The sequence below is a fragment of the Schizosaccharomyces osmophilus genome, chromosome 3, assembly GCF_027921745.1.
Source record: "Schizosaccharomyces osmophilus chromosome 3, complete sequence".
NCBI lineage: Eukaryota > Fungi > Ascomycota > Schizosaccharomycetes > Schizosaccharomycetales > Schizosaccharomycetaceae > Schizosaccharomyces > Schizosaccharomyces osmophilus.
The window spans coordinates 1,489,420-1,512,112 of record NC_079240.1 but is presented as its reverse complement, the minus strand read 5'-3'; the positions used below and the strand labels follow the sequence as shown (position 1 = coordinate 1,512,112).

The window sequence follows — 22,693 nt, the reverse complement described above, 5'->3', positions numbered from 1 at the left end:
GTGAAATTATGGAACGAATGGAAATAAAAAGCAAACGAAAGCACAAAGAAATCTCTAAATAAAACAAAACAAAAAAAAAAAAAATTGCTTGGTGGTGCGTGGACGGATGTCTTCATTTGTTTACAAGATGACGTCAGAAAAAAGAAACCTTAACGGAAAATTTTTAGAATGCAATTCGTCGCTTCTACCCAGTAGTCGGAAGATGAATGACGCAATGGCCGGAAAATCCAAAGGGTAGGTTGTTGAGGTTATCAGGGCTGTGAGACATATAAATAGGAAGGAAGGCCCATGCGAAGATCCTTCTTCGAACATACACCCTAAAGCGACATTTCAAAACATCGACAAAATGAGCGTATCTGACAAGTCTAACAACATTCCTTCCGCTGACACCGTTCAAATGGTGATTTCTGACGTTGATGGCACTCTTTTGGATGCTCATCACCGTTTCCATCAACGTACCTACCGTGCCATGAGCTACATTCGTGAAACCCGCCCTGACTTCCCTATTGTCTTGGCTACTGGTAAGCAACGCTCTGCCGTTGAAGCGATCCGTGTCCCCTTGGGCTTGGATGCCTTCCCTGCCGCTCACGTGAATGGCTGTATCCTTTACAACGAAGGCAAGGTTGTTTCTGCCGAATACTTGAAGCCTGAAGTTGTTATGGAGGTTGTCGATGCTACCAAGCACAACTCCAACATCGCCAACGTCGTTTACGACGACCAAAACGTTTACATCTTGACCCCTGGTCGTGAAGAGTTGAAGAACGTCAAGCGCTTGGAAGAAATCGGTGAAAAGGTTGTCTGGTCCATGCCTTGTGATGAGGCCAAGGCTAAGGTCTTGTCTGGTGAAATCAAGGTCATCAAGATGGCTGTCTGTGAAGACCCCGACAAACTCGACGTTGTCCGTGATATCTTGAAGCCTTTCCCCAAGGACAAGTTCACCACTACTCAAGCTTTGGCTTACTGTATTGAATTGATTCCCTCTAGCTGCAACAAGGGTACTGCTCTCCAAACCATCACCAACAAGATCCTTCCCCACATCAAGAACGAGAACGTGATTGCCTTTGGTGATGGCCAAAACGACTTGACCATGTTTGGCGTTGCTGGCTGGTCTGTCGCCGTCAAGAACGGTATGCAAATCGCTATCGACAATGCCCGTGCCATCTCCCGCGTCGGTAACGACGAAGGTGCCGTCGGTGAAGTCTTGGAGCGTGTTTTCAACATCCCCGAAAACTACACTCCTCCCGAGTACAAGTTTTAAATTATGTAATCTACCAAAACTAACGTTGTCCTCCGCTTTCCATAATCAAGCGTTATTCTGAGGTGTTGTTTCTTGTGTTGCGTTCGTTCCTTTTTTGTTTATGCAACTTTTTCTTTCTTTGTATCTTTGTCGACATTTCTCTATTGGAAGCGAAGGTTCAGACCACTCATTCTGAAAGATTTTTTGTTTATATCTTTACTAGTACGTTTAGTTCCTTACGCGCGACTATTTCACCTCATAGATACGCATAGCGAAGCACCGCTTCAATGTATTATTTTTCTGCATCAGACTTTCTTGTCCTTTTGTTTATTTAAGTATGATAATTTAGCAAAGTAGTTAGATTCACGACATGTAAAAGAAAAAAAGCCTGTGAATCAACGCTATCAACTCTCTTTCCTTTGTTGTACTTTTTCTCAACCAGTTTCATTTCAAAAAACAAAATCAAAAACCAAATGGATAATGTTATTATAATTATTGCTTCGTACCCAAATGTCATATAATCATTATATGCTGGAACGCAAGTTACTATGTCTGCATAAGATTAATTCAACTCTTCATGTAATTGCAATTTCAAGAAGAGAGATCCAGAAAAAGATGGAACATTAGAAAAAAAAATAAATAGTTTGGAATCCATCATGGTCGAGAAAATGACCACGCTTCAGGGTTCCATGGATCGAATGCTTGTTCATGGGCTAGTTGAAAAAAATCGGGTCCCAGTGAATCATCCAATTGGAAAACATTGTCCCATAGAGCCGATAAATGAGGATATCGTTTGCCTAACTCTTTTAGCAAAGAAGACGAACGACCAATCGCCATTTCAACAATGTCAAAGCCAGCCGTATGAAGCGTTACACAGTGTCTCAAAAAAGCATCTAATAAAGAGAAGGCTCTCGCTCCATACGTATTGCTTTCATGGAAATCCAAATGAAGCCGAATCAAAAGCGATACGAGCGTTGATAAATGGAACCCAGCATACGGCCAGAAAAAGTCAGCTATCGAATCAGGCGAGATATCAATGAAATTTGAAATCGCTTGTTCAACACATACAAATAAATCCTCCGATTGAAATTCCGGCAAATGAAACCGGAGCGCGGTTTTCCATAATAAAATTTCTACCGCGTCAAATTGAATCATTAGTGATGCAGCTCCTAGTCCAGATTCTTCAAACTTTGAAGGGCGCGCGGAATTCAAACGACTAAAGAACCCGGTAATCTGGTAGGAAATAGAGCGATTGTTGTTGTAATGCTTGCTTAAAGCTCGAATCGTAAACAAGTCTTGCAATATGTCCTGCAAAATCATACTGAGTTCTACCATTATTAGAAAAGTTTTAAAAGACACGGAAGAAGTTATTTCAAGAGGTAATGTCTCATTAGAATCGATTTTAGGAACGACATAGTCATCTTCATGAATATTCGTTGCTAAACCAAAATACATGGAATACCATTTATCTGCAATAAATATCGCCCACCATATCCTTTTTCGAATAGTTTTTTCTTCGTTTGGAATCTCCCAGTTTGTACAATCATGATTGAATCCCAGCAATTGCGACAAAACCGTCGTTCGCGATAGGATACTTGTAAGACTGTACATATTAGAAAGGGGACGTCCAATTAAATACAACAAAGCTGCTTGAATGGTACTCAATCGTGGTTGAGTAAAATGAAAGTTCAAGCCGTCTTCAACCAAATTCCACATCTTTCGCTGATCTAAAGGAGGAACATTAGAAAGCCTCGGATCTTTGCTCCAATAAATTAATGATAAAGAATACAGAGCGGCCAAAAGGATAGAAGGAACGTTCCTTGCGCCGTTTTTGTAGGAAAGGAGGAAACGTGGCCCATGAAGAATGGGATACGCGGGATGAATATGAGTAAAATACAAATCAACTAGTGTGCGGCCTGTCGTTTCATCTACATAGGTAGTCAAAAGGTCGTGCAATGCACGCTCATAGCGAGCAAAATCGCTATGGCGGTCGTTCTCATATGCAGGGTCAAGAATATACATAACGGGAGATCTCGAGTTGGAAGAGACATACTTCAGAGTCATATTATCAAAAGAACATACACCATCTTGAAAAGAAAAATATTCACGAATCAAGTCTATATCAGAATCACAAGTAGGGCCCAATACATACGGATAGTTAAGGGATATATCCAGACCCAATTTGTCAAATTTATCGTCAGAAGTATGATACATTTCTGTAATCCCTGCCATGTTCAAAGGAACCCTTGGAGGACCTTGTTTGTCATGACTGTTGATAGGTGCTTTGGTAGATGCTGATGCGCCTACGCTTTCGGGAACTTTGAGTAAACGCTGGGCGCTGTGAGCAGGTAATGGCTTACTATTATGGTAAGTATCGGAATAAGATGGAACTTCAAGAGTCAATTCATCAGAAACAGAGTCAGATCTTTTCTTAGATTTATTGCGTTTTATGGGCGGTAAGTGATACGTACAAGGGATTTTGAGTGTTAGGCATAACGCACAAGAATTCCCTACAACTTCAACTACACACCTTGCTTTCCGAAGTCGACAATTGTCACAAGGTCTGGTTTTTCTTGAACGATATGGTCTTTCCAAGATTCCGTCAGCTGGAATTGTACTCATGGAAAGAATTGCCCGTGAAAAAGCAAATTGGATAGTTAAAGCCTGAACAAGGTAGAGGGTAGTACTCTAGATTTTTTTTCTTTTTCTGTACGAAAGCACAACTGTCAATTCTTCAAACTTTTAGTCAATTCAATTAATTTAAACTAATTGAAAAAGAATAATGAGTTCGAATTGAACAATTATTTTATGCTCCGATATATCGAATTCTCTAGGAAATTAGCTGGTGATGATACTAATAGTCAACGACGGCTGGAAATGTGAATTCACGCCTAGTCTTCAAACATATCCAATTGTATTGTATGAGGATGTCTTATATTTGTCGCGATTTTTCTTGTTTGTTCAAATGAAAAGGTGATTTCGTTGAAAACAGGAACCCAAATCTTGAGTGGTTGCCAGTAGAAGCGATCGCGAGGGAAGTTTGATTCATTCTAGATAAAGCGATTAAGTACTCAAACGACATAATGAAACACTATTTGACCAAAAAAAAATCAAAAATTCAATGTAATAGCGGTTCTACAAGGTCTGTCCATATGATGTTTCATGCGGCAGTGTGTTGCCCTTTAACATTTTAGTTTTAGTTTCAAGATCAAGTTTAAAAAATCAAATCCCGAGCAGTTTAAAATGAGCCGTTAAGAAAAGTATGTCGTTTTTTCCAATTTATAAGAACTAAGAAGAGCATGTCTAGGATAGTTGAAATGATAAATCTTCCTAGTTACAAAAGGCGGGAGTTTATATGCAAATAGGTAGTAAAGCATAGCAATTCTTTGGATTAGACGATATCAGCTTCAATTTTTCCTATGCTTTCCTTGCCAGAGTTATGCTCAAAATGTAAATAGTAGTAAATTGATTTCACCGTCACTCGTTGCAATATCAATGGGGTTTCTTTATTCTTTTTTCAAACCATCCTTCTCTATACTAAAGGCCATGGTTTGATAAGGAAATTTAATTTGGTCTGTGTTTTGCACCCTTGGCACTGTTTCTGCGATTTTGTCCAGCTCAGCTTTTACGGTCGCTTTCTGCTTTTCGGAAAGAGCATGAATGTAAGATAAAGAAAAAACCATTCGATGAATGGCATTCTCAGCTGTAGTGCAATAAGCGAAAGGGAAAACACAGGAGCGAGGCTTTCGAAATCCATGTCCAGGAAACAATTGAGCCCATTCCCAGGTTCCAAAGTAAGGTGATCCTGAGCGATATCTATCCAGCAATTCATTAATTTTATTGACCCAGGATACAGATTTGTCTCGGACATTCCAAACAAGGCCAAGGGCTCCATTTGGTTTCAAAACACGATGCATTTCCTTCAAAGCATTTGCATTGGCAAACCAGTGGAAAGAATTACCACATAAAATAAGGTCTATGCTTTCGTCAGGTAACGGAATCTGCGTCGCTGAGCCTAAGTATGATTCTACCGTTGGATACTTCTTTTGCAGCACCTGTAGCATAGCCTCCGAAGAATCCACCGCGATAATCTTTTTAGGATGAGCAGCATTTATTCGAGGAATTAGCTTTCCTGTACCTACTCCCAAATCCAGAATAGTAGAATCCTCATCAACCCAAAATTCGTCAACGAGCCAATCTGTAAGGCCAAATGGAAAATCTGGCTTACCCAATTCATAGTTTTCAGTATCAGTTTGATACTTCAAGGTCTTTTGCTTCTTTTCGGGCATTTTCGAAAAGGTTGACTTTTGAATGGAACAGTAATGATTCCTCCGAGTTCCATGTGTACTTTTCGTAGAATACTATATGTTCTACTTTGGCTACATCGGAATAAAAGACTACATGATATTTAGAAATTACTAAATCTTAAAAAATAACAAATATTAATGCGATTAAATTAGAAGCTGTATAAAAGACAATTCACGTTAGACGAAAAAAAATAGCAAAATCAGAAACACGAATGCCTGTATAAAAACCGAATTACAAATAAATAAGAGAAGTACACGCATTAAAAAAAAACAAGAAACCAGAAGATCAAAACGAGAGTAAAGAAACAATGCAATATTTTAGAAGAATACATCAAGCTAATTCATCAGGTCATTTTAGAGCCTCTCTCTATGCACCCATCAACTCTTCTACTTCCTGATCAGGCCGCCATTCTCGTTTCGCTAATTCATCTTCAAAAACGCTAGTTGGAAGCTCGGCTCGATCCATAGAGATACCATTTTCTTCTAATCGATCGATGATGTCGTTGGAAACATGCGGCTGAAAAAGGACTTTACGATCGTTGTTGAATGCGTTTCCAGAAGTAATGCTTGAATATGCATTGGCTAGCTGAGCTTTCGTGGGCAAATTTAGAGGCTGCAACTGGTTTTCATCTTTTGTTAATTCAAACTCATTTACAACTCCATCGTCGTGAGCAGATTCTAAGGTTTTTCGTAATTCCTCCCTATGATACACCTCGAGACGCTTTAAAAACGTTCGTGAAACTTTTGCCTCGGAATTATTTGGTTGATAAGACTTTGCGACAGTAAGGAATTGGCGTGGATTCAAGGCGTCTAAAGATTCGAGTGTCTCCTGCAATGCTTCTGGTTCATTCTCTTCACTTAATCTATATAGACATTGAAGCCACTGCAGCAAGTGAGTCAGCGATGTAAGATGAGGAGTCAGAGAGACTCGGAAGTCTTCTCCAGGATAGTCGATGGGCTTTTTGAGCTTCACGGAGTTTGTCTGAGACCACTCTTCTAAGCTGGAAATATTGAAGCGAATTTCCATAGCGGCAGCTCGAGAATGATATTTTTTAGTGGAAAGAACTCTGTTAAAAAGTCGCATACCCAGCCAATGATACAGCTGCTCAATACATTGGATACGTATGAGGGGATGGACATAAAACACTTCTAGTAGATGAAGGGTGGAAGCAATGATTTTAGTAATATTACGTGGGGAAGCTGAAGGAGTACTGCGAGGAGATAAAGGATTGTCTGTAATATGTCGACGTCTCAAGAAATTCCAGCTTCTTGAATGAAGGATGGAGTCTAAGCCTTGTATCCCCGTATACTTAAGCATGCCTTTTTCTAAATGTTCGTCCATGCGACGAATGGCATCTTTGCAGACCAAGAAGTAAATCTCAGATATTAGTTGGTAACATTCATGCTGTATTTGTCCAGTTAATTCTTCCAATCTTGTGTCCCTCTGAAGATAGAATACAAGTAGGCAAACATTCGCTAACCACATCACACATAAAACCATATCCTCAGTATTTGTTTGTATGACTTGGTGAACCGAATCGAGAAAGCCTGTCAGAAGATCATGTCCGATGTTTTTACTCTTTGGCATGTACGAATAAGCAAATCGGGAAGCCAAATAAAACAATTTTGCCGGAGCTAATCGCAACGATGGTCGATCGGGTCGAAACTCTTGCACGAACAACCGAAGCATGGAGCCTATTTCCCTTTCATCAAAAACAAAATACTTCCAATCATAACTGTTATCGTTGATGCCAGCACTGTCCTGAGTATACTTGTCAGTGTTCCATTTTGTAGAATCCAGGTTGTGTGTTTCAAGCATAATGTTTCCAAGGTCTAGTTCTAAACCCGAGCTTTTATTCGCTGATCCGCCATCTTTTTGAAGAGATTCTTGCATCCCATTGGGACTATCATTGTTCCAAATATCTACGGTATTAAAGATGTCGTTTTCCATATTGTAATTACTGGATTTTAAGCGATTCTGGGACAAATCGGGTAACACTTTTTCTTCATTTCTTTCAAAAGCAGAAGTGGTACCTCCATTAAATATACCATCATCATTCAATCGATCCATTTCATAGGGATCTATGATTCTCTACGTTTTGCTTTTGATATTTAGATACTCTTACTGCATAGCAATGAACGGTGATGTTCGGTGAGTTTTTGAAAGCCTTGGTTACAGTTTTCCGATGGGTTCTCCGGTATTGCCCGAAAATTCTACTAAAGAGGAAAGACAAAAGAGTCTATGAAGACCAAGAGAACCAGAACGCTTGGCTTGAAGTCTTTTTTCAACGAATAAATCCATTCATTTGTATCGTTTTCTCTTCTTTGAGTACGCTACTAAGTTTCAGGTTTAGTAGTGAACCGTTTTACTAATCATTGCAAAGGAACGTTTCGTGGATCTTTCAATTCGTTGATTTTTATCACTATTTCTCTTACGCTATATATTTGAAAATTACTATCCTTAAGTAAGGTAGAGCTTTGCAATTGTTGAAAATCGATCTGTTGACATTTTTTACGTTCGCTAAAACTTTCCTTCTTCTTGCATTCTTATATTCCTTTTTTACACCCTGGTCGATATACATTGACCTATTATTTGTATTCTATATTGAAATCGAAACTCACGGATTTACGTAAAAGCATACAGCAAAAATGAGCTCGAATCCTGTAGAACAAAAACAAGAACAAGCACAAATGGACTCGATAATAAAACCTTCAAGCCAAGAAACTACAATGTCTCGTTCAGAAAAACTGACATATGTACTTGTTCACAATCCCTTAATTCCTCTTGGGTGTGTCATGACTGTAGGAACGTTCCTGGTTTCAGGATATCATCTGAGAAAAGGTAATGAACTCAAGGCAAATCGGTTTATGAAATACCGAGTGTTGTCTCAAGGGTTTACCCTTGCAGCCGTTGCGTTTGGGGTTTTGTTTATGAATCCTAAGCCCAAACCTGCTCCTCCTAAACCATATTAGGGGACTTATTCTTTGATCTCCTTCGCCTCTTTATTCGATTGAAATGTTGATATATGATGCATGACCTCTATGCCATTTTTCGGAAACCTTTTCTCAAGATTGGATGGTCAAACCAAAGCCCATCTATGTGACAATTAAGAATCCATCAATTGGACAGGTTGCTTTCACTTTTTCTTTTTCCTTTCGATCATTAGCTTTCTTGGAAGGTTGAAGCATTTTACGTTTCATCAGCGAACAAGTTAACCAATGTACTACTTGCTGGAATACCTCCAATACTTTCTTCGTGATGAGGTATACATACTCCTTTATAATATATTTTGTCTTGTTTCCTTGCTATATTATGGTCCCTTGATATCGAAATAAATTATTCAAAAGCTACCCTGACTTTTTCTACCAATTTTTACTTGAAATGAATAAATTGTACAACAATGAAGAGAGCGTTTCGGCTCTAAATATGTTGAAAGTAAGGCAATAGCTGTTAAAGTTACTCTTCGTCAGTCTTTTAATCAAACTTATGAACGAAGATCCAAGCAAAATATTCAATATTTTGTTTTGAATACAAATCCAACTGTCATAAAACCTGAATATCCTTGCGAATCGTTTGACGAAACGACATCCTTGATAATTATCATATAAACTTACGAAATACGATATTTCCAAGTAACTTGAAAAGTGACCTTGGAAAGTCTAGTTTTTGGTGCCAACTCTTCGTAGCCGTATTTATTCTGAAAAAGAAAAAAATTTGATAATTATTTCCAATTATCTCGGGTCGATAACATTTGGAGTTCAGTCTTTTAATAACGGGGAATTAAACAAGTCGTATTTTGCATGAAGACAGTACAATCCATCCTTAGGCAACCAATATTTTTCTCGAAGAAATTATGGTTTCGTAGTTATTCTACAAAGCTCCAGGAAGCTCCTTCTTCCTGGAAGGCAATGCTGAACATAAAGCACGTATACGAGCATGCAAGTGAAATCCATCAGAATTGTATAGATCGAAATATGCGTAAAGTCGCGGAAACGTTACCAACCATCAAAAGCTTATATGAAGAGCTTGAGAGCGCTCGAAATCGACTAGCCCCACAAATTCATGAGAAGAACAAAATTACCAAAACAATCAAATCTTCTAAAGATACGGAGCAACGAAATGCTTTAGTAACTGAAGCAAAAAACATTAAAGTTGTGATTGACTCTATTGAAAAACATGCTTCTGATATTCAGAAAAACCTATATCATCATTGCCTAAGTCTGCCGAATTCCACTCTGCCTAGCGTACCTATAGGGTCTGAAGACAACGCTGTTTGCGTTGCTACAGTAGGAGAAGAAAAAAACATGAATGATCAAACTTTATGCATGAAGGATCATTTGGAACTTGCTGGCAATGGCATCGATCTGCTTAGTGCTTCTGAAACGAGCGGTCATGCATTCTGTTATACCAAAGGGGAAGTTGCTGAATTAGAAATGGCTCTTGTCAATTATGCTATTGATTTTTCAAAATCGCGAGGATGGTCTCTTGTGATTCCCCCAAGTATAGTCCGCACTGATGTTGCTCTTGCTTGTGGGTTTCAACCTCGAGATGAAAAGGGTGAACAGATATATCAATTAGAGCATCAGAACGAAAGCAGCTCACCTAAGCAATGTCTTATCGGTACAGCTGAAATCAGTCTAGCTTCCTTGGGGTATAAACAAACTTTTCATGATCTAAAGGAAAAACGAGTCGTTGGGGTTTCTCGATCATATCGACGAGAAGCAGGTGCTCGTGGCCGAGATACCAAAGGGTTGTATAGACTTCACGAATTTACGAAGGTCGAATTATTTGCCTGGACTCACCCAAATCAATCTTCGAGGGTATTCGACGATATAATAAAACTTCAAACCGACTTTTCAAAAAGTTTAGGTCTTTCAGCGAGGTAAACTTTACGATTTTATTTTATTAAATTCCAACCAAACGTATTATTAACTATTGATCTAGGGTACTAAATATGCCGACTTATGAACTTGGTGCTCCAGCTGCTCAAAAGTATGATATCGAAGCATGGATGCCTTCGCGGGCAAAATTTGGTGAAATTTCTTCTACGTCGAACTGCCTAGAATATCAAGCACGAAGATTACTTACAAGATATAAAAATTCGAACGACTCTGGGTTCGTTCACACGCTTAATGGAACTGCTGCAGCCATCCCCAGGCTTGTCATCGCTTTGCTCGAAAATCATCAGCAACCTGATGGAACCGTGGTTTTGCCGCAATGCCTGATCCCATATTTGAAGAAAGAAAAGCTTTTTGTTTCTGATGTGAAATAAATGCTATAAATGAAGATTAAACTTGAAGACGAGATACTAGTTTATTATCATTTAATCGTTCCGGAAATAACTAAAAGGTGTTTTGTTAAATCTTATGGACCCAGAAATGCAAAGTCTATGATTACTACACTTACTTGGGCTTCCAATTTTGGATTTTTTCGTTACTTGGTAAAGAACAGTGTAGGTTTTTCCTGCTATTTTTATGTTCTTTATAAAACGATTCATTTATATCCGTCTAAAATACAGCAACTAAACCGATATAGAGAATTTTAATACACATTATAATTTGATGTCTTTCTTCTTCAAAGGGTTAAGATAGTTGAGATAATTAAGCTTAAGTATTTTTCAGAATACTCGAGAAAAAAGCCTACAAGGCAAAACAAGCTTTAAAGAGCATGGCCTGGTTCCTATAAACAAGATTTTACTTGGTATACGAAACGCCTCACTTCAATGAATTTATATGGCACAGTAAAGCTTGGTCCCGATTTGTTAAGCTAGTAAGTCTTTCGGACTTTATGTATTTATTGTTATAATTAAAACATACATAATTGTTTAAGTTTGTCGATACCAAAATCAGTAGAGTTATAAAAAATTACCCATTATATGCACCCGCAAAGATATCATTCCTATTATCCTTTTTATATAAAGTATTTTTGCACAAAGGCACACTTTGTTTCAGGAGATCAGCAAAAAGAAACTAATCCTCATTCATTGAGGATGATATTTCTTCAGAAGCAGTGGGTCCATCAAGTCCCTTTTTACGCTTGTAGCGTTCATTGACAACTTCAACAGATTCTTGTCGAGCTCTTTGTAGAATCGGCACATACCGCTTAGATGATTTGAGTTCTCCTTCCCCAATGTTTACGCTGCTACCTGTGTATTGTAAAACACCATACTGAGAAATCCTTTGATTAGCGGCATCCATCATGAAGGACGCTATTTGCTCGCGTATACGAAGGTTATGCCATTGATGATAGGTTTTTTCATAAAGATGCTTAGTTATACGCGGTGCCGTTGTTTCATCATCTGTTGGTAAAACCCATTCAATATCATCAAACATACAATCGTAAAGAATTAATGGAAATTCACTCGCCAAATCGTAAACTGGTTTGTTTGGGACTTTCTGGGTATCTAATAAATCACTGACAATTGAAATAGGCTCTAAATGCTGACCAACTAAAAATAAGATGGCCACCATGCACCTAACCTGATGCCAAAGGAAGGCAGTTCCTTGCAGATCAAATGCATACAGCTCGGTTGCAGGATCAACACATATGATTTTTGAGCTAAGAATTCTTCTGCGATAATTTGTAATCTGTTTTGAAGCGTCAATTTTACAAAAGTTTCGAAAGTCGTGCTCACCCAAGTAGAGGGCAGCTGCATCATTCATCCTTTCAATGTCCAATGTGCCACCGGGGTAGTTTTTTGCAAACAAGTATTTGTAATGTCTTTGTTTGCAAGAAAAACGAGCGTTAAATCCAGGGGGAGGTACAGCAAACCCAGTGAATCGAATATCAGGCGGTAATATTCTGTTCAACACATCGCAATAGACAATAGGCCTTCGCTCAGAATGGCGCACGTTTAGAGAAATTACCTGACCCATAGCAGAAACACCCTTGTCGGTACGGCCGCACCTGCTGAAATTGCATGTTGCGGGACTCTCAATAAGATGAGCTTTTAATAAAGCTTCAAATATTTTTCCTTCTACAGTAGGTAGAGGAGTACGTTCAGTCTGGTATGCTAATCCGTTATAATCCCAACCACAATAAGCAAATCTAAAAGCCAAAAACACCGTTTTTTCTAACTGAAAAGGACGTGGGGGTTTCACTTTCTTGGCAGGTAAAGTTGCTTGTTGTATCGGCCTGTTTGAGTCGCCATTTTTATCAAACGCTGATGATTCTGATATTTTCTTTGAATTACGTTCACTATCAGCTGAAGAAGCTGAAGGTTGAGTGTTTTTTGCAGAGCTTGTGTCTAACCGTTGATCCAGCTCCAAAATCCTTGCTATAAGTTGGTCTTTCGACCATTCAGCATATTTGGATGCTGACATTCGAAGATTTCTCGCGTATTTGAGAATCTTGATGTCTCAATGTTGTACCTAGCTCGACAAAGTTCCCGGCAGGTTGGTGTTGGATAAATCCAAGAATCTACTTGGGCGAATGTAAACAGTTTTTTGGGGAACTCATTAGGCAAAGAAATTTACAGTTGTTTTTGTGTTGCTAATTCACTCAATGTATCTTGGAGATTCCTTGGAAAGACAAAAACCCTCATTCGACTTAAAATTTGCAGACCGACAAATTTAAGACTATTTATTCCTATGGACGTTTTCGAATTACTTCTTTTTTACATTCATATGATCCTTTTGTTTTCCTCAGTGTGTCAACACACGAAGTAGAGAAGTGCCATTCTTCACAAATGACTCATTTGTAAAACCGTGGCTAGTCCAAATGAAGGAAAAATGAAAACCCTTCATTTTACTAAGACTTTAATCTATTCCAAAAGAAATTGCTTTGAATGACCCTTCAGCATGATATTTTTTTTTATAACCTATAGGTACAAGTGTGATCGGTTCTCTCGATCAAAATGCACGAATCATCAATTGAAAGAGAAGAAATATAAGTTTTTATAAAAAATTCAATTTATAAATCTTCATCTCGAATGTATTTTTGATTTTTCTTCTTTGTTTACACAAATGTAAATAAACCAAGCCTAAACCTCCGTTACTCGACCGTTACCCATTTATGGGGTTGCTGACATTGAAGTTGAATTGTTTCAGTGTAGTACCACCAGCAAATACGACTGTTGTTTACGTGTTTTGGGTTATTTCATGTTTCAAAAACTTTTAAAAAACATCGGAATTACGAATTTAATTCGAAAAAAAGCTACAGAACCTGAATTGTTTTTTCCTCTCTCGAAATCTCCTGTAAAAGCACTTCGATCACGAGCAGAGCATATTCAACGGGTTTATAAGTGCCCAATATCAGGAAAACAAGTTTCTTTTGATTGCCCAGAGTCAGGATTTCCTTCGCACTGCAGTAAAGCCCATTGGGAGCAAGACGAAACCCATCAGGCCTTAATCCCTAAATTACGCCAAATTAATGAAGATTTTCACGATTTAGCTAGACCAAACTCCTTTCCTCAGCTTGCGAATCTTCCTGGATTAGCTGAGAAGGACGTTGCTATTGCTCTTTGGTCTTGGGATTCTTACTTTTACACTAGAGGCTTCCCCAGCATTGGGAATGAACGGACATCACGACACCTAACCAGTTTGCTAACCTATCCTATGACTATTGGTGGTATCTTACACAAGAACTCACCATACAATCTTAAGAATGGATTGACACCTCAAGGATTACAAGCCTTAGCCGTTCAAAGATACATGCTGAATCGCCCTACCTCAGCCCAATCCACCGATCCCCGCCCAACAAGGATTTTTATTCTTGGCTCCAGATTTGAGAGTGCCTTGCCTCCTGCACTATGGCTTCAGGGTATCAATTTCTTATTTCCAGGCCGTTTGTTCCAACTTCATTTTGTCGGACCTGAACTTGTCAAGCCCACAAAAATGAGTAATCTTCCTTCTCCTCTCTCACTTCATTTTCACCAAGACTATTATCATAATTTGCATAAGACAGGAACTTTTGAACCCTTCGATCCTTACTATGATACTTTCTTTCTTCCTATGCCCGACTTTGCAAATCCCGAATTTTACAGCTCCTGGGTCCCAACGTTGCATGATTTGATTTCTACAAAATGTGCCGTTTGGGTTACCAGTCCTTCAACTGCTCAAACGAAACGGGATACAAGTATATTACAGGATGTACTTAAGGATTCCTTTGAAACGCTTCTTTCACCCCAGCAGAACATTTTTGCTAGTCGTGCTTGGACCGTGAATGATGACAATCTTCACAATGTATTTCATGTAAACGATGAAATATACGGCTTTCGTTCTCTCCATCACAATGTTCAAAACGTTTAAAGAATTTTCCAGGACTTTAGAATACAGTCCGTCAATTTCTCACGTTTTTACCGTCCTACACAAAATATATACCCTTTGCTAATAGATCTGTTTAATTTAGCATTTCAAAATACTTATACAATGTTTTCATTTTAGTAAGAGTCCTTGTATACGTAGGCAACAATCAAATTTTTGTATGAGGGAACGGAAATATTATCAATATTATTAAACGTAAACATGTTTACAAGAAACAAAAGTTCTATACTTCACTTTAACCAATAAATCATCAAAAACCAAGAATCTTATAAGTAATTCGTAATCATTATTAACCTTTTCCAATGAGTAAGGTTGGATTATTCAAAGACCCTCCCCGACGCGCACGTATTGACCTTGGTGGGTGGAAAATTCGAAATCAGCGGGTGCTTCAAAGACAAGCACGACGGTGCTTCCTAGCTGAAACCTACCGAGCTGTTCGCCTCGATTAATCGGCACTCCATTTAAAACAGGTGATGCATCACTATACGCCGCTTCCTGAAAAGAGCCTAACGACTTCTTCCGTAGTACCATTCTGTTTGTTGACAACGTAGGGTCACAATCAATTACTATACTTCCAACGTTCGTAGCACCCACTGGAATCATGCTCATAAACCCATGCTTGTATCGACCAAGCAATGCAACTCGCTCATTCAAAACAAATAAATTATGCAATCTTCTCGCTAAAAACGGAGATACACTAAATAGTTCACCAGAAAAGTGTCTTCTTGACTCAATCACCCAATCGGCAGGTGAGTGAAAACGATGATAATCGCCAGGAGCTAAATAAATAACAGAATAAAAAAGAAGGTTATTAGGGTGAATATTTCTCCAAGGTAAAGAGTCAATGTCGACGACGTCTGCCTCTTGAACCCAGACATCCCAGTTCGGCATTCCATCATCCAAAATTGGATGAGTCGCACTGCCCGGTTCGTCTAATTCAGAGTCGGAGTCGCCTTCCATAATTGAAGTGTAAAAACTGTCAGTACTCATATCCGATGCATCTGAGATATCCGAGTTTGTATCACCAGTCACGTCCTGAAAGGCATAAAAAGGACAACAATTGTCATAATAAGGGGTATGCACAGGATTGGTTTGGTTCCAATCATTTTGGCTCTGCATATCGCAGTATGCCAAAGATTCCCTGGTTAATGATGCATTTCCATTTCGGGGAAAGTGATTACATCCATCATTGGAAGGAGGGATGGAATATTTTGAAGCAAAGTCGTTATGCTTCTTCACTAAATTGGTAGTTAAATCTTGTCCAAAATCCACAATAGAAGGATCAACGGTAGAAACACCACCCAAAAGAGCTTCTAAGGAATAGGAGAGTCCCTTGACATGCTGTATGCAGTTATTGTCAACAACGCCCTGACATACTATTCTTCCATCTACAGGTGAAACAACCGAAGAATCCGGATCGACTGGACGAGCTTCTGGACGCAGTTCACGACAAAAGAAATCCTGAAAATTGCGATAATGGCTTAAAATTGGATCTTTTAATTCGTCTAGATTGCAGCGAAAAATCCAAGAATACAACTTGAACCCTGGATATCTTAAAAAAGTGGGTAAATTAGCGCGATTGAACTGACCCCAAATGCGCGACAAACTTCGTAAGGGAAGAGAACTCAAAAAGTAAGCTTGCCAACAGCCATTTGGTCGAACATTGATAGAGAGACGACCCAATTGGCTTCTTCTACGAATGCGATGAAGCCGATTAGAAAGACGCTTCCATTGTAGTGAAACACGGACATTCACTCCGTTTAATGCCTTTACGCCGTTCAAAGCCCGGACGCCTCCCCCAATGCTTCGAAGGCTGACTTTGGACCAACGATCCGGATTAAATCTACGGAACTTTTGTCGAGAACGCATGGTAATCAACGAAAGAAATAAAAAAACTTGTTAGTTAAAAATACTTCTGCTCAAGAAATTAACTAATTTGCAGACAGAACAAGGGAAATCCAAGTTGGACAAGATAGACTATGATCGAAAGAAGAATCGAAAAGGAATGAATGCTAATGCAAGTAAAAGAACGTATAAACAAGACAGTGGGAAACAAAAGACCCTGGGTACCAGCAATAGTTGAAATATTTATACAATTTCACTTAGTCTAAAGGCCTGTAAAACAAAAGAAATTTAACAAGGAAGGGGAGAAGGAGAGAAACTATTCGGTTTGCTCCAACTAAAACATATACAAGTAAAAAGGGTACAACGTTCCGATCTCTTTTCAGTAAAACAACAGACCAGAGTACTTCATACAAAACATGAAGAGCGCCAAAATAAATTGGAAATAGACTTTAGAGAAAAGGCTTGTAAGGAAGAAACAAGTTATAATTGACGACGAAATCAAGAGTTGCAATCCTTTGCAACGGAAATCGAATTATTCGAGAGAGATAATTCCTTCAAACTACTTGTAATTGTTTATCTTCACAAAAAAATATGAAAACAAAGCCTTTTCCTAGGGGAATTCTTTTTGTTCACTGTTAGGCTCTGGCATCAACAAAAGCACGATAGTGGAATAAAGTGGTGGAACAGAATACAAGGCTCTGTGGGGGGATTCTAAGCCAAAAACAAAAAAGGATAACGAAACGGAACACACCACCGTAAACGAATTTAACTAGCAGTTTTGGGGAAGAAAAGACATATGTAAAATTTCACGAATGGCCAGGAAGGGAGTTAATTGTGTGAAAAGAAATTAACAATATTCATACTTTCAACGCAAGAAGCAACTGAGTCGCTTGAGGGGACTCGTTTGGGAGCGAGTGGATGATCAACTGAGACCTATTGAACGCAAGGCTGGGCTGTAAATAAACATTGGAAGGGAAAAAAGAGGAAACAATCACCTTTTCTTTTGAATTTCTTTGTTAAGAAGCTGTAGGTCAGATTTGACGTCTTCTTCAGAAGCACCGACTAAACTCTTGTCAATGGCTTTCTCACGATCACGTTCGGCTCGCTCCATGGCTCGAAAGTCTCGGTCACGGGTGGCAGAGAGATTTACATTTGCCATTGTCAAGAGAGGAGAAAAAAGTGATAATTCCATGTTGGATGGTTTCGCCGAGTTGACAGAATTTCGAACCGTCTTCTTTATGGACTCTGGTATCGCGGACGTCTCTTCTGTGGGGAAAAGTAAATAATCGTCAAAAAAGTTGAGAGTGGGCAATTGATGAGAGGCGGAGTTATTGGAAGAAGCGTTTCGACGATGCCTTAACTTTCGACGGTCAATAAATTGGGAAGATGCATCGTGTAAAAGAAGAGAAGAAGACTCATTAGCAATATCAAACATATCCTTGGCTTCCAGGATGTGTCGTTTTTTCTCAGCCAAATGTGATAAAACCATGGTTTGTAGAGAGTTGCAACGCTGCTCATATTCTTCTTTGGCATCCTTCAGTTCTGCTTCATATTCTTCTTGGGCTCGTTCCATCAAATGCCGTCTCCACTGTCCTTCAATCTCCAATTCTTCTTCTTTTTTCTCTTGTAATTCTTGAAACAAATCCAAAAGCGTTTTACAGGTTCCATTTCGTATAGCTGCCAACTCGGCTTGTAACTCTTGTTTTTTCGCTTCAAACTGGCTCGCTGTCAGTGGCATGTCCAAAATTTCGTCGTCCTCTTCATGTTTCATATCTAGAACCATGGATAAAACGTCCATCTTGGCTTGCCCACTTTTCCTGTTGTTTTGCTTGTGAAAAGCAACTGTTGACCTTTTTTTCGCAGGGAAAGAAGTGACGCTGGTACCAGGGTTCGGGTTGTGGGGTTTACGAATTTTAAGTTATCTTAACGAATGGGTGAATTTTTATCAAAACATAGGCAGGAATGATTGAACTACAGAATGAAAAAGAGAAAGAAAAACAAGACGAGAAGATTTGTATTCCAAATAAAATTTAGTATTTGATGAGAAAAAAAAACTGACTGGATAGGACGATCGTGATTTTATTTTAGGGCCGACCAAGGTTGGATGATGCTATGGATTCAACAAAATGATACAAATATTTGGTTTATCATTTATCATTTATTAAATGGATAAAAAGTATTCGTGTAGAAGAATGGATCAGAACAACATAAAACATCATGACGAAAAGGATAAAGAAAAACTTGCACAAAACTGAGTTAGTGTCTTTCTTAGTTTTTCTGGGGAGTAACAAAGTCTGCCTTCGCACGGGCTTCAGAAGCTTCTTTATTACTAATGAGACGACCAACAGCAGGATACTTTTGATCAAAAAAAGCCTTCCAATCGTCGAGAGTTTGCTTTTCTTCGTCGTTCAAATCCGACCAATCATCCAAGTCATCTGCTTCAACACTTGGAATAAATTCATCGTCAAAGCTACTTTTAGCAAGCCCCCGAGTTGCATCGCGTCCCCCAAATGCGCTGTAGGGGCCTTTTGGTCCATAAAACTTGGATCCCAACGTCACATTGTACACAGTGCCCTTGATGGCAAGAAAAACCAAGGAACGGTGAACGCCGTTGAACTCTTGAAGTTCGATAGGACTATAGTCTTTCCATTCGGGTTGTTTTGGTTCTGGCTCGGGGATGATGGAATCTTCTTTCCTACGTTTCCATCTTGTGATGACCAAGTACAAGACCAATGTGACGATAAAGACGATTTCTGTAGAAGCCATGGGAAAACAATCAATGAAAAGAAAAAGTCGAAAGAAGGAAACTGATGAATCTGCGTTTCGAGCTACAAATTAATGGATGGTCAGCGTCAGCGTCAGATGTTTGAAAGTCCAAAAACAACGAAAATCTGCTACTTCGATCCTGGGTAATTTCGTTTTGCTTTTTTTTGCTTTATTTTTTTTTCAAATATACAGGCAAATTTGATTTTCAGATGAAAAAAAAAGAAAAAGTTCTTATTCGAAACGAGTCAACTGTTTTGCGAAAAGTACACGTAGCAGACTGTTCCCAACAAGTACCAATATCGTACAAAACCCTTTATACGATAAAAACATTACAAAAAAATCAAATGACATTCCATATGCAAGAGAATCAAGCAAACAAAATGGGCTGATGGTCCGATGTTGCTAGCAAAGTCAAAAGCGACATCCCAAAGAAACCTGTTGGTCGTCCATTGATACACTTGAATTGCGCTAGTTCATAAAAGCTAAACTGGACCCTTCCTACCAAACACACATTTAATATAGTTCCATTCGACTCTCCTCGATGCAAGCCAAAACAAAAACAAAAACAAAATCAACAAGAGAGAACATTGCCATTCAGAAAGAATACTTATGACTGTCGTTCAGAACGTGTTTTTCGTTTCCTAGCTGCTTTTCTTTTAGCAGCTCAAAGAGCTGGGTTTATTGTTTGAGCCTTCTGGCTCGTGTTCATCATGGTAACAGCGCGAGTCGAACTCTTGTACGCTTGTCAATGCATAGCATACCAGTGTCCGCTCGTTCAAAAGTTAAATCGTTTTCTTTTTCTTTGTTAGAGAATATTAAGGAAGAAGGACATGGTCAATGGAGAAAGAAATTGAATAATGAAAGTGAAACTAAAATTGACAGTTTCCTATTTGAGAAAACAATGGCATGTTTTGCTTTTTGTTTTCAAGGAATCTACACCTTTTCACCGTTTCCTGAAATATCTCTTCGATTTCCAAAACAAAACATAACTTACCACCGTTGCTCTAAAATGCTATCACCGCTACCAACATGGTTTTGATTTAAAAATATGATTGTCATTCTATCATTTCGCTATGCTTTCTATGAATATTATATACTACCAAGTATGATGGTATTATCGACATGTAGTAGCCTACCGACCCACTACAATTCATCGTAGAGAGTTGCAGTATTGAGTACTAAGATGACTACTTGCAAGATGCAATGGTCTCCGCACAACTTTGGCACTTACAAAGGGTGAAACATCTTTGCAAGCAATTTGACATGTGTGCGCTGGAGAAATTGTACAGAGCCCTTTCGTCACGTCTCTCTTTTTCGACAAAAACAGTCACACCAAGAACTTGGAAGAGTGTTTCCTTAAAAAGCCGTTTTTTGCTTGAAAACTCATTCCAACAAGTATAGAATCCACAGAAATAGAATAAATTTAGAAACCCATGAATTTCGCCCAACGCATTGTCAAAAACCAACAACATTGTAACTCTGGTCGCTAAAGGTGAGCTTATATTATAAGCGGACTTTTTCCACCACAAGAGATCCCAATCGGCATTGTTTAAGCATAGAAACGTCCAACCCAAAAAAAAAGAAAAAATTGTTCATTTTCATGAACAATATTATTATACAAGACTATAAAAGAACTCTTACTGTTCTCTCCTCTTATTCCTTTGTTGTAACTTCTCTTGTGACAATCCTTCCACGTCCATAGCCTCGTCGTACCACAGTAAATGTGAATTCGGTACGTCTTCTAGCTCACTAAACCAAGACGAAGTTTGATGTTTAGCCATACCCATTCCAAGCAACGACAAAGCATACGCCAAACTTCATTGGAATTGGCATACATCAAAGAAATCTTTTGAAATAGAAGCGTATTGTTTACTGGAGCTGACTTATTTTAAAACGTATTCTGTACATTACGACAAAACACTGTGGAATTGTTTGGGTATTCGGGCATAAAGCACGACTGGTCGTCTTAAAACACTTTGCTTTGGATTCGCCTTCAAATTCTTAGTGACAGTTTCTTCAATTTTTTTGATTTATCCAACTGGATGTGGCGTTGTTTTCTGGTTGTCCCTTTTGCATAAAACGTCGGTTCTATCGGTTTCTTCCATCATTGTTCGTTTGTAACATCTAGAGATTGGTCGCTTCTTCTTGGATAATTAAAGCCTTGGAATTTTTACAAAATGGGTAGTTTTCGTCGTGTCCGCTGGTCGAACTTGTTAGAGCGACTTTTTCTCCCAAGGGTATGTTGTTAGACTTTTCGGCATTGCTTCTTTGCTTTGTTCACACCGAAAAGGGTGTTAAACTTATTTTGTTTGATCACCTTCATTAACTTTTCTAGTCTCTTTTTGGCTTGTGTAGTCTTCGTGTTGGCTGCGAGGTAATTGTTTGGTTTGCTATCATAAACAAATTATCTGGTCTTTATGGAATTGTATCTTTATTTCAAAGTAAGTGATCTCCCTTTTTTCATGGCTTGTCCCTAACCTATCTCCACCTAGGCTCTGCCATTTCTGCTTGGCAGATTTTCATGTATATGACTTCTATTTTTACCTTGGTCCTTTTTTCTTGGTTAGCCGTTTACATTCCAAAGGTACCTTTTTCTTTCCATCTTTTATGATTTCTATATAATCATCATGAAACGTTTGCTAACTTTTCTTGAAAACAGGACAGCGTACCACATGCCCTTATCTTGTTTTATTCCTATGCACTCGACTTTTTTTTAAATGTCGCCTTCACCGTCTTGTTTGCGTTGAGTTGGTTTGCTAAAGTACTGATTTCTTCTCAATCAGCTAAAGGTGTGCCGGAATCCGAACAGCCAACGAGTCTTTGGGCTGTGTTTTTTGAAGCGGAATCTATTCCTTCTTTACTTTTACTCACCTTTTTCACCTCTTTAAAGCTGTATTTTACTTTAATCACCCTTTCCTACTCTAATAAATTAATCGTCGACTCTGGAATCCGACCTCAATCTCTGCCAAGCTCCTTCATGGGTCGTTTAACCCGTATTTTGATGAAACCTTACATTTTCGCTGCTAATCGCACTTACTTAAGGAATCATGCTAATCGCTTCTTAGAAAATATTGAGCTTCAACAACGTCTGATGGATGAAGTTGTTTAGAATAAAAATAATCACTGTGCTTAATTTGCATGCTTACTTAAAACTTTTTGTCCGTTCATTGTCTAGCTCGTCTATCTGTTTATTGTTCTTATTGCTCTATGCAACTTTTTCATTACGATGCCTATTCGTTTTTCGACTCCAACCTGTCTGTCTATCATTGCGGGT

General features: G+C 38.7%; 12 protein-coding genes and 1 non-coding gene across 13 annotated transcripts; 5 read left to right on the top strand and 8 right to left on the bottom strand.

The window, feature by feature from the left end:
* Window positions 1-346: 346 nt before the first annotated feature.
* SOMG_04714 (HAD superfamily hydrolase) lies at window positions 347-1,258 on the top strand (the record flags this gene model as incomplete). Its single annotated transcript, XM_056183493.1, has 1 exon — window positions 347-1,258. The coding sequence occupies one exon, from the start codon at window positions 347-349 to the stop codon at window positions 1,256-1,258; it is 912 nt and encodes a 303-aa protein (XP_056039632.1).
* A 633-nt stretch (window positions 1,259-1,891) lies between these two features.
* Window positions 1,892-3,859, bottom strand: SOMG_04713 (DNA-binding transcription factor; the record flags this gene model as incomplete). The annotated part of the gene is made up of 1 exon (XM_056183492.1): window positions 1,892-3,859. One exon carries the CDS (start codon window positions 3,857-3,859, stop codon window positions 1,892-1,894), a length of 1,968 nt encoding a protein of 655 aa, XP_056039629.1.
* Window positions 3,860-4,743: 884 nt separating this feature from the next.
* Window positions 4,744-5,526, bottom strand: SOMG_04712 (trans-aconitate 3-methyltransferase; the record flags this gene model as incomplete). Its single annotated transcript, XM_056183491.1, has 1 exon — window positions 4,744-5,526. The coding sequence occupies one exon, from the start codon at window positions 5,524-5,526 to the stop codon at window positions 4,744-4,746; it is 783 nt and encodes a 260-aa protein (XP_056039630.1).
* Window positions 5,527-5,911: 385 nt separating this feature from the next.
* Window positions 5,912-7,615, bottom strand: SOMG_04711 (Golgi Ras-interacting protein with DIL domain; the record flags this gene model as incomplete). The annotated part of the gene is made up of 1 exon (XM_056183490.1): window positions 5,912-7,615. One exon carries the CDS (start codon window positions 7,613-7,615, stop codon window positions 5,912-5,914), a length of 1,704 nt encoding a protein of 567 aa, XP_056039628.1.
* Window positions 7,616-8,193: 578 nt separating this feature from the next.
* rcf1 (cytochrome c oxidase assembly protein Rcf1) lies at window positions 8,194-8,517 on the top strand (the record flags this gene model as incomplete). The annotated part of the gene is made up of 1 exon (XM_056183489.1): window positions 8,194-8,517. The coding sequence occupies one exon, from the start codon at window positions 8,194-8,196 to the stop codon at window positions 8,515-8,517; it is 324 nt and encodes a 107-aa protein (XP_056039453.1).
* An 828-nt stretch (window positions 8,518-9,345) lies between these two features.
* Window positions 9,346-10,817, top strand: dia4 (mitochondrial serine-tRNA ligase; the record flags this gene model as incomplete). Its single annotated transcript, XM_056183488.1, has 2 exons — window positions 9,346-10,427; window positions 10,490-10,817. 2 exons carry the CDS (start codon window positions 9,346-9,348, stop codon window positions 10,815-10,817), a joined length of 1,410 nt encoding a protein of 469 aa, XP_056039545.1.
* A 697-nt stretch (window positions 10,818-11,514) lies between these two features.
* On the bottom strand, window positions 11,515-12,867 carry deg1 (tRNA-pseudouridine synthase Deg1; the record flags this gene model as incomplete). The annotated part of the gene is made up of 1 exon (XM_056183487.1): window positions 11,515-12,867. The coding sequence occupies one exon, from the start codon at window positions 12,865-12,867 to the stop codon at window positions 11,515-11,517; it is 1,353 nt and encodes a 450-aa protein (XP_056039544.1).
* Window positions 12,868-13,644: 777 nt separating this feature from the next.
* Window positions 13,645-14,793, top strand: mss51 (mitochondrial cytochrome C oxidase assembly protein Mss51; the record flags this gene model as incomplete). The annotated part of the gene is made up of 1 exon (XM_056183486.1): window positions 13,645-14,793. One exon carries the CDS (start codon window positions 13,645-13,647, stop codon window positions 14,791-14,793), a length of 1,149 nt encoding a protein of 382 aa, XP_056039261.1.
* A 336-nt stretch (window positions 14,794-15,129) lies between these two features.
* Window positions 15,130-16,677, bottom strand: psd2 (phosphatidylserine decarboxylase Psd2; the record flags this gene model as incomplete). The annotated part of the gene is made up of 1 exon (XM_056183485.1): window positions 15,130-16,677. One exon carries the CDS (start codon window positions 16,675-16,677, stop codon window positions 15,130-15,132), a length of 1,548 nt encoding a protein of 515 aa, XP_056039551.1.
* A 967-nt stretch (window positions 16,678-17,644) lies between these two features.
* On the bottom strand, window positions 17,645-18,451 carry sds3 (Clr6 histone deacetylase complex subunit Sds3; the record flags this gene model as incomplete). The annotated part of the gene is made up of 1 exon (XM_056183484.1): window positions 17,645-18,451. The coding sequence occupies one exon, from the start codon at window positions 18,449-18,451 to the stop codon at window positions 17,645-17,647; it is 807 nt and encodes a 268-aa protein (XP_056039553.1).
* Window positions 18,452-18,921: 470 nt separating this feature from the next.
* dap1 (cytochrome P450 regulator Dap1) lies at window positions 18,922-19,419 on the bottom strand (the record flags this gene model as incomplete). The annotated part of the gene is made up of 1 exon (XM_056183483.1): window positions 18,922-19,419. The coding sequence occupies one exon, from the start codon at window positions 19,417-19,419 to the stop codon at window positions 18,922-18,924; it is 498 nt and encodes a 165-aa protein (XP_056039552.1).
* A 618-nt stretch (window positions 19,420-20,037) lies between these two features.
* On the bottom strand, window positions 20,038-20,135 carry snosnR69. The gene has a single exon (XR_008803711.1). It is a non-coding gene; the product is annotated as a small nucleolar RNA snoR69b (predicted) (small nucleolar RNA).
* Window positions 20,136-21,596: 1,461 nt separating this feature from the next.
* kei1 (inositol phoshorylceramide synthase regulatory subunit Kei1) lies at window positions 21,597-22,528 on the top strand (the record flags this gene model as incomplete). The annotated part of the gene is made up of 4 exons (XM_056183482.1): window positions 21,597-21,656; window positions 21,755-21,860; window positions 21,912-22,003; window positions 22,079-22,528. 4 exons carry the CDS (start codon window positions 21,597-21,599, stop codon window positions 22,526-22,528), a joined length of 708 nt encoding a protein of 235 aa, XP_056039548.1.
* Between the last annotated feature and the right edge of the window lie 165 nt (window positions 22,529-22,693).